The sequence below is a fragment of the Thunnus thynnus genome, chromosome 14 (genome assembly GCF_963924715.1).
Source record: "Thunnus thynnus chromosome 14, fThuThy2.1, whole genome shotgun sequence".
NCBI lineage: Eukaryota > Metazoa > Chordata > Actinopteri > Scombriformes > Scombridae > Thunnus > Thunnus thynnus.
The window spans coordinates 30,013,507-30,023,935 of NC_089530.1; the positions used below are offsets into that span (position 1 = coordinate 30,013,507).

A 10,429-nucleotide genomic window follows, 5' to 3' on the forward strand; every position below is an offset into this window, starting at 1 on the left:
TTTGTTTGACCGCAGTGATCAGCTGTTTCAGGGAATAACAGACTTTTTACAAAATAAAACTACACTGCCCTCTAAAGGCAGAGAGCAGCTACTGCACACACTAAACACAAACATCCAAACGAATCACTGCTACAAAACATAAATAAATAAGATAATAAAATGCAGATATTAAAGTCAGCCGTTGGATAATCTAACTGTTAACTTTACATATGTGTGAGACACACCTGCTCTGTGCTGCTCTCTGGGATTGGAGGATAAAAACAACAACAACAACAACAACAACAACAACAACACCGAGTGTGTATCATCATCAGCTTTAACACGCAACTAACAATTATTTTCATTATCGATGAAGCTGCAGATTATTCTCTCAATGAATCGATTTGTATATAAAATGTCAGAACAAAAATAATAGTGGTTATAATTTCCCCCCCGGGGTCAAAGGTGACGTCTCCAAAAGATGTTCTATCATGTACGACAAATAAAAACATTTGATCAGCCGGCTTCGATCTTTAACATAAACACAGATCATCATTATGTTTCATAGTAATCTGTTAAATGTGTGTTTGTTAAAGGATCTGTGGTGTTTGTGATCACATCAGACCACATGTGTTAGCGATGAAATCAGCTGATCGTATCGAACATGTAGATGAACCAGTCAGATCCGATCAATACATCAGAGCTCGTATTTATTTGTCAAACTGGATTTGAGTGTAAAAGTCAGTTAAAATATCAGAGAAATGATCTAAATCTCATTGATCAGGATCAATAATACATCACTGAAGCACACAACTTCATGTTATTACATATTTATATGTTCATACATGATCAATAGATTAGATTGTTGTTCATTTCACAAACATTTGAAGATTTGACACAAAGAGAACGGTCGGTATTGATCCAAATCTCTGATCAGATATTCTTCTATGTGATCAATAAGAGGAAGTCACCTGATAAATGTCAAGAACTTTTTGAGTGTTTTTCGCAGCCTGGCCGGCTTTCTGGAATCGTTTTCTATCAGAGTTTTTGCTGAACGCCTCGAGTTGACAAAAACATCGACTCGAGAGCAGAAAAGCGCCCGATGTCATTTGCGTTGTTTTTTCCCCCCATTGTCCAATCGGATGAATCGGGAGGCGGGACATCAGTCATGGAGGACAAACCAGAGGTGGCAGGAGCTGTATGGTAACCATAGTTACCATGATCTGACCAGAAAACAGCAGCCTGGGGTCAGTTTACTTCACAGCAACAGTTATAAGCTAAGGACAGGTGATTCGATGGTTGCCTAGCAACAATTAAATTGTAGGCTTCAACAAAAAAAGGCAGTGAGATGCGTCTTCCAAAGCGCGCTCTGTCTGATCATCTTCATCTTCGGTTTGTTCTGAGGTTCATTCTTACAGGTTTGATCAATATAGGACCTGATCAGTGGTTCAATAGATGAAGTGTATTGATCGGTGTCAGCATTGATCAGACTTCAACTGTTTGTAAACAGTTTTTATTCTCAAGTTTGTGAGTAAACGTGAAGCAATGTTTTGATCTTACACTGAAGCTCAACTTTTAGCAGTTTGATAAATAAATACGAGCCCAAGTGTATGGATCAGGTGTATTGATCAGGTGTATTGATCAGGTGTATGGATCAGGTGTATGGATCAGGTGTATGGATCAGGTGTATGGATCAGGTGTATGGATCAGGTTTGTTACCTTGGCAAACTGGATGGCGAAGATCTTCTTGTACTTGAGGTCCATGAGGAGGCTGTTCATCAGCAGCTGGTGGTAGATGTTCCTCGCTCCTACAGAGAGAACGAGAGGAGCTTCATGAGTCAGCTAGCGGGTAGAAACAGGCGACATCATGATTATTTTTACTGACGGATGAAAAATAAAAACGACACCTTTCCACATCTTGGAGTCGTTGAGCATCAGCCGGTCGACCAGCGAGGAGTTTTCTCCTTCTGGACCTTCCTGAAGTCCCACCTGACACAGAATCCGCCTCAGACCGTCTGAAACACAGCGATTACATGTTTACGATACACAGCAGCAGCCACACACACACACACACACACACACACACACACACACACACACAGGAGGATTATGGGTAATGAAGTCCAGACGTACCTGAGTACTGAATGATCTGTCCCAACCAGCTGAGAGCTTTCAGAGCGAAACACTGATGAGCAACGACAGACGAGTGCATCACCTGAACTCTGAGAGGCTTCGACTGACGGCTGGTGTTCCTCTGAGGGAGAGAACCAAGAGGTTAGAAATGATCCTCCACCGTCCGCAGACAACGGCAGTTCACCTGAGTAACCAGGTGAGTCAACAGGTGAGCAGTCATCTTAGAAACCTGAAGCTTCATCCGTCACAGGACAAGATGGAAATGTAGAAACTGAACAAGAAAGTTGTTTTATATCACACATGCACAACTTCAAACAGTCTCCACCTGAGCGTACAGGCTCATTAACATAAAGACACGCCCACAGAACTCCAAATATGGTCAAATATGATCAGACACTCACCACTATAACAGACTTGGCTTGTTCACAGAACTGGAAATCTCCATATCGAACCGACTTCCTTCCCTACACACACACACACACACACACACACACACACACACACACACAGGTAAACATTACAACATGCGACATCACCACTGATCTGACAGAGCTTCATCACACAGGTGTAATCAGACAGGTGAGCTTCATCAGACAGTAAACATACGTCTCGGTCCACGGTGGTGGCGAAGCTGACGGCTTCTTTCTGGCTGCAGTTGACGGCTTTCTGCAGAGTGTAGATCACCTGTTCATAGGTGTGGACTTCATCATTAAACAGCATGCAGTAGTAGGTGTCTCCTCTCTCCCTGCGCGCACACACACACACACACACACACACACACAGGAAGTATCAGTACACACAGTAACGAGTATAAAAACGCTACAAACACCTGGAGAAGCTTTAACAGTTGATACCGATTTATAGATCATGTTTTTTGTGACATTTGTCACCAGTGTTGGACAGTAATGCATTACAATAATGTAATTACTTTTTTCAGTATCGTGCGTGTGTGTGTGTGTGTGCGAGTGTGTGCGCATGCATACGGTGGTTCCAGTCCTGCAGGTAGCTGGTCCTCCTGATCCCAGGTCAGCATGTCTACAGCGTACTTCAGGATGATGGAGAAGATGTTGTAACTGCGGGCGACCATGTCAGCCGGCAGCTGGGCTACGGGGTCCTGAAGGGACAAACAACACAGAGTGTTCAGACTGCCAGCATGCCCTGCAGCAAGGCACCGGCACACACACAGACAGACAGGTGGGAGCTGTCTCACCTCCTCTGTGTCTCTGTTGTTGGGGGTGGGGGTGTGTTTCTGGCAGTAAGGACCCTTCTTCCAGGCCTCAGCGTCTCCACAGTCACAAAAACCTCCACCTCCTGACGTGGTCATCTGTAACACACACACACACACACACACACACACACACACACACAGTCAGGTGTGTCACATGCAGCAGTCGTGCCGCTGTCAGCTGCAGCGTGTCGCAGCCTCAGCAGCTCTTTGTGCAGGTGACAGGTCGACCTCTGACCTCTCAGAGCTGCAGCTCATCATCACATCCTGCTGATCTACGGCAGCGTTCACACACAGACTGTCATGAAGACGAGTCAGACTCAGAGTAAGGGAGTAAAACTTTATTTATACTATTAAGGACAGAGACAGTTACAGTGTGCAACAGTTATAAACGCAGAAAAAAAAAAACAGTATCTGTGTGTTGAGGATGGTTGTAAAGCTCGTCTCCCCACAGAGAAGACAAAGTTAGAGTGAGATGAAATCAGACGGTCGTCCTCTGTGTTTGGACAATCTAAAGCTCTTTTCACACATCAGGAATCTGCTGCTTCATCTGTTACACTGGTGCTTTTTGTCTGTGAGCTTCACAGTGATTACACTGTACACCAGTCTGAAACTCCAGCAGGACATGAACACAGCATTAAGGACTACAAACAGTCAAGACTTCCTGGTTTTAGGACTACAAACTAGATTGAATTTTATAATTGATCACTTTTCCTGACAGAAAGACTGCTTGCTGATTGACAGAAATACAAGTTAGCATAGCACAGTTAGCATAGTTAAAGCTAAAAGCAAAGCAAACTTTATTTATATAGTGTATTCCAGGAGAGAGTCAATGTGCGTCACATTAAAAACCCAAACTAAACATGTAGATATACAGCATATATACATATACACATGAATGTAGACAAACACAGTAGAAACACTCTGAACATGTCCATCGATCAGCATAACTGACGATGACTGACGACGCTGCACGCACACATTTAAAATGAGAGATGACAGGACGTTTCATTTAAATAGATTTTAGTTTAAAAATACTTTTACTTATTTATCAATTTTCTGAGCCGAGCAGATTTGTGACCTTTGTAATAGGGATGCACGATATTATCGGCACATCATCGATATCGATATATAAGCTCTAAAATTAAATATCAGCATCGGCCCGAAAGTAACAATTTCTGCTGATTATGAGAGGCCGATTTGTCGCCTTCTCCTCCGCCGCCTGACTGTGCTTCCCTCCACTGACGGTCCCGGTGTTTCCTCCGCAGGCTCCACTTCACTCAAGCTGCCCGTCAGACCCGCTGCTGCTTCCTGCTTTAACCTGCGGAGCGTTAGCAGCAGCATGACCGGAGGCTAGCTGGCTAGCCTCTCAGCTAACGTTAGCCTCGGCTCTCCGTGTCGATCCAACCGGAGCACCGAGCCCTGGTTTGTTATTCAGGTTAAAGTGGGAAGAAGCAGCTGATCTGTCGGGCAGCTGAGTGAAGTGCAGCCTGCGGAGGAAACACCGGGACCGTCAGGGTGAAACAGTCCGTCGAGGAGCTGCTATGATCGGCTGCACAGATAGGAAACACCTCGGCTGACAGGATGTACCACTCTGTTTGGGAAAAAAAACATCTTTTTGGTTTATAACGGCGGTTGGCAACCAGCGTATTAGGTGCATTAGCGCCACCTTCTGCTCCGGAGTGAGGACCAGAGATTAAATCCTTCACATTAATCCTGTCTGTCTAATAAACTCAATGAAAACTCTACTGCTGCTCCCACTTGGCAGCTTCATTAAAGTTTTAATGCTGAGCTCCTGAACTCCAGTCTTCCTCAGTTCTTCCTTCATATATTGTCTTTCTTCATCATATTTAGTATAATCTATGCTTGCATGCATAATAGTCTCCTCAGCCAGCTGGAAAATATATGTTCATATATCGGCATCAATCAGCCACAATGAGTTGGAAATATCAGCATAACGGCAAAAAATCATGAATCCCTACTTTGTAATATTTATCAGTAGAGCTGCAATGATTAGTCAATTAATCGATTACTTGCCAACTATTATATTAATCACCAACTACTTTGGTAATCAATTAATCATTTTGAGGATTTTTTTAAGAAAAAAAAGTCATAATTCTCTGATTGCAGCTTCTTAAATGTGAATATTTTCTGGTTTCTTTAGTGACAATAAACTGAAGATCTTTGTGTTGTGGACAAAACGAGACATTTGAGGACGACGTCTTTGATTTTGACAAACAATAGACGACAGTTTACTTATAGACTAATTGATTAACTGAGAAAACAATCGATAGATTAATCAATAATGAATAATTGTTAGTTTTAGCTGTTGTTGGACCAGCAGCTCCTACGTCTCGAGGCTGACGACTACATTCATACATTAATACGTAAAATGATAAAATAACCTCCATCCATACTAACAGGCCTGAAGACGCTTGTCACATGACCATTCACGTACATTGGGCCAAACAGGAAGCACATTTTCTACTCTGCGGTCGGTTGCTTAGTTTCAGAAAATACAAGACAGCGACGGCTGTAATTTGTTATCCATGTTGAATTAACCAGCGCTAGTCGAGGCTGATGTCATTTGTTTTCTTCCGGAAAAGGGTCACGTGATAGGAGGAGGGCGACCAATCAGCGAAGGACACGTTATGACTGATAAGACCCAATCAGGCAGCGGACGTCTGCGTCAAGTCTCCGTTTCCGCCCGTCCAGACTAAAACGCGATCCAGGAGTTTTTAAACTAAAACGAGGTCAGCAGAGTCTCTGTTTTAGAGGTTTGAAAACATGTGAACGTGTGAACGTTGGGCACAAACGCAGCAACAGTTATACAGTTTAAAATGAAAATATTAGTGTGGATGTAGCCTGAAAGACGACGGCCGCTAGATGCTCCAACTGACTCAACTCATCTCTAGAAATACTGAGTCATTGTTTCTTTAAACGAGTCATTTTGGTCTCAATCTCTAAATTCAGACCCTCTAATAAGTGTGCTGGTGATCGTTTATGAAATTATTGCTCCGTTAATAAGATTTGAAGACTCATAGTAGCTTTGATGTCTGCTGTGTGGGTGTTGATTGACAGTTGGCTCACCTGCTGCTCTGGAACTGAGTCACACTATTGTTGCAATATTTCACTTTAAGTTTAATGTGACTTGATTCAGATACCTAGCTACAGTAGCTACAGTAGCAACGTTAGTATTTACACCTGTGTTTTTCCTGCTTCAGGTAAGATGTGAACCAGGAAGTCCTGCACACTTCTCAAGTCTTTCAATTAAGATGTTACGGTCGAAGCAATCATTGGTTAATCTTCCATGAAACTACAAAACATCACAAATATGCAACAATATGCACATCGATGCACACCACAGAGTAGCACCTGCTGCCTCTGAGTAATTCACAACAGGTGAATGACAGGTGTGGCGTTGGGCGGAGTCTGTGTGTACCTGTGTGTCACATTTCTGCTCTCACATCAACCATCTGCTGCTGAGTCTGACACAGGTAGGTGTGTGTGTGTGTGTGTGTGTGTGTGTGTGTGTACTCACCCTGTATCGATGGTCTTTATGAACGCTGCCGAGGAAACACTGCATGCACAGAACACAGGTGGGATCAGCTGCACACTCCCTACACACACACACACACGCACGCACGCACACACACACACACACACAGAGAAACATACAGACAGATTTTGGTTAATACCAAATGTGTGTGTGTGTGTGTGTGTGTGTGTGTGTTACCTGCAGGAGTAGGTGTGTGTGTGTGTTTGTGTGTGTGTGTGTGTGTGTGTGTGTGTGTTACCTGCAGGAGTAGGTGTGTGTGTGTGTGTGTGTTTGTGTGTGTGTGTTACCTGCAGGAGTAGGTGTGTGTGTGTGTTTGTGTGTGTGTGTGTGTGTTACCTGCAGGAGTAGGTGTGTCTGTGTGTTTGTGTGTGTGTGTTACCTGCAGGAGTAGGTGTGTGTGTGTTTGTTTGTGTGTGTGTGGGTCTGTGTTACCTGCAGGAGTAGGTGTGTGTGTGTGTGTGTGTGTTACCTGCAGGAGTAGGTGTGTGTGTGTGTTTGTGTGTGTGTTACCTGCAGGAGTAGGTGTGTGTGTGTGTGTGTGTGTGTGTGTGTGTGTGTGTGTTACCTGCAGGAGTAGGTGTGTGTGTGTGTGTTACCTGCAGGAGTAGGTGTGTGTGTGTGTGTGTGTGTGTGTGTTACCTGCAGGAGTAGGTGTGTGTGTGTGTGTGTGTGTGTGTGTGTTACCTGCAGGAGTAGGTGTGTGTGTGTGTGTGTGTGTGTGTGTGTGTTACCTGCAGGAGTAGGTGGGCTCTCCCACCTTGAACACGTGTCCACACAGCGGTGACGGCTGGTTGTTCTCCTGCAGGAGTGCCAGGCCGGCAGCCGGCTCCTCCCCCAGCAGGAGCCACTCCAGAGGAGCCAGGAGGAGCAGCTGACAGGCCAGCTCCTCCCTCTGCTCCTCCCTCTGCTCCTCTCTGCTGCTGCACCCGCTCGGCCCCAAGCAAAGGATTCTGGGTACATATAGGGCCAGGTGACGGTGCACCTCCTGCTGAAGATCTGCTGCTGCCATCCATTGCTGAGGAAGAAGAGGGGGAGAGGAGGAAGAGGAAAGGAGGAGAGGACGAGCAGGAGAGGAGGAAGAGGAGAGGAGGAGAAGAGGATGAGCATGAGAGGAGGGCAGGAGAGGAGGAAGAGAAGAGGAGGAAGAGGAGAGGAGGAGAAGGAGGAAGAGGGGGAGAGGAGATCAATATTTTTTTCTAAATACTCAAAGACACTAAAAAAACTTTATGTCCAACAGATGTCCTGTACAACAGTAGTACTACAATACAGTGTACTACACTATAGTGTACTGTACAATAGTGTACTGCATTACAATGTAGTGTACTATTATTATAGTGTACTGCTTTATAATGTAGTGTACTACAGTGTACTGCTTTATAATGTAGTGTACTACAGTGTACTGTTTTATAATGTAGTGTACTACAGTGTACTGCTTTACAATGTAGTGTACTACAGTGTACTGTTTTATAATGTAGTGTACTACAGTGTACTGTTTTATAATGTAGTGTACTACAGTGTACTGCTTTACAATGTAGTGTACTACAGTGTACTGCTTTATAATGTAGTGTACTACAGTGTACTGTTTTATAATGTAGTGTACTACAGTGTACTGCTTTACAATGTAGTGTACTACAGTGTACTGTTTTATAATGTAGTGTACTACAGTGTACTGTTTTATAATGTAGTGTACTACAGTGTACTGTAGTATTTACAGTACAGCAGCAGATCTGCAGATCAGATTAATGAGCTTGTTAGTGTGACCTGCTGAGACTCAGTGACACACTGACCTGGATCACTACCTGACACACTGCTAACACTGAGCTAACGCTGAGCTAACACTGAGCTAACACTGGGCTAACACTGAGCCAACACTGAGCTAACACTGAGCTAACACTGAGCTAACACTGAGCCAACACTGAGCTAACACTGAGCCAACACTGAGCTAACACTGAGCTAACGCTGAACTAACACTGAGCTAACACTGAGCCAACACCGTCACATAACAGGCTGCTGTCCTGGAAAACACCTCCGGTCATTATAGGCTGAATATTTATTTTTATCTTCATGTCTGAACAGTATTTTAAACATCAATAACAACACATACGACTGGTTTTACTAATATTGAATTTACGGGTGTTTATACCTGGATTTTTCAGGTATTTAATTCACTATCACTTAACAAAAATTAACTTTACTCATTTAAATGTATAAACAACTTCTCAAGAGAATCTCCAGAGAATGTAATAGTTATAGTATTTGGTGGTTCAGTTCTACTGTCTAAAAAAATAAACACAAATTAAAACAAAATGTGTTGCAGCCCGAGCTCCTAAACACCTGAGAACATTTCTATTATTATTACAGATTATGTGTAACCTACAGACATGTTCTAATATCCTGTCTGACATTATTCTCTGTGTGAACTTATAATTATCATTCTACAACAGCAGCTTACAGCTGGTCGGTGTTACACCAAATTCTGTGACCTGAATAAGAAGTTCACTTGTATTCCTACTGCAAATGTTTTTATCATTATATTTATCAGAGACTTTGATAGTTGTTAACCAAAAGTTCTGACTTTATCCTATAACATTAAATATACAAACTGTGCTAGTGTAGCGGACAGGTGTGTCAGTAAATCACTAACGCCTCACCTGTCAATATTACAATAGTAGTAATAATTAAATATTAATACAGTTTATTCTCTCTTGTCACATAATCTGACAGGTCACAGATCTCAGTGCATTAAAATAACAGCTGTCAATATTTATGAGCTTATCTAATAGCTGATTAGGCACCATGTCTGGTAAAATATGTCACAATGTAGTTTGATAACAAACTCTCGGGTCTCAGAATCTGCAGGGTGACAGAATGAAGTGTAACATCGGTCTGATGTTTACAGACGGTTATAACGTCTAACGTAAAATAAACCTTCAGTAACGCGGTTTTAAACGGTTAAAAACGTGTAAATAAACTTGAATAAACACAACAGTTGGTGTCGACCTGTGAGTTCAGGCTGACACGCACAGACCAGCTGTTTCTGACAGGTTTGATCTGACATCCAGATGTTTTACAGATCACTCCGAGCGGCGCAGCTAGCGTTAGCATTAGCATGAGCTCCGGGCTGAAAAACAAGCTGAGATTAATGTCAGAAACACCGCGTGCAGCAGGTGCGACAGCGCGGTGTGACGCAGTGACAGCACAGGTGAGAGTCAGCGGCGCTGACAGCTCGAGGAGCCGCTTACCGACGCGGTGTCTTTGGCGGAGAAATTCAGGAATTCGGAACATAAAGCGGACGGTGGATCTCTGTCGGACTCGGCCGCCGCCATCTTTCCTCCCTCTGCGCTGTGGCTAAGGGAACAAGAAGAACCCGGAACCGGAAATGATCAACAGCTGAGGGGCGGTGCCGAGGAGCACAGTGGGCGGGGCCTTCTTAATTACAGTTTTTAACAGCAACAACAGTATGGAAGCTCATTTCCGCCAGCAAAAATATATATAAAAAAAAAACTAGATGAAAAATTATTTTGAGTAAGTTT

The 10,429-nt window shown here is 43.5% G+C and overlaps 1 protein-coding gene across 3 annotated transcripts in view; it reads right to left on the minus strand.

The window, feature by feature from the left end:
* ubr2 (ubiquitin protein ligase E3 component n-recognin 2) overlaps positions 1–10,276 on the minus strand; it is a 29,880-nt gene extending 19,604 nt beyond the window's left edge. For 2 of the 3 annotated variants that reach the window (XM_067610906.1, XM_067610905.1), the window contains exons 1-10: positions 10,139–10,276; positions 7,628–7,911; positions 6,879–6,957; positions 3,323–3,436; positions 3,096–3,226; positions 2,719–2,857; positions 2,514–2,576; positions 2,113–2,233; positions 1,887–1,994; positions 1,699–1,787 (exon numbers count right to left, since the gene is read on the minus strand). In XM_067610906.1, the coding sequence (XP_067467007.1) occupies positions 1,699–1,787; positions 1,887–1,994; positions 2,113–2,233; positions 2,514–2,576; positions 2,719–2,857; positions 3,096–3,226; positions 3,323–3,436; positions 6,879–6,957; positions 7,628–7,911; positions 10,139–10,222 (1,212 nt within the window). In that variant the 5' untranslated portion in view covers positions 10,223–10,276. Of the gene's footprint in view, positions 1–1,698; positions 1,788–1,886; positions 1,995–2,112; positions 2,234–2,513; positions 2,577–2,718; positions 2,858–3,095; positions 3,227–3,322; positions 3,437–6,878; positions 6,958–7,073; positions 7,083–7,627; positions 7,912–10,138 lie in introns of those variants that run through there. The other variant, XM_067610907.1, reaches the window with a different exon arrangement.
* Positions 10,277–10,429: the final 153 nt, after the last annotated feature.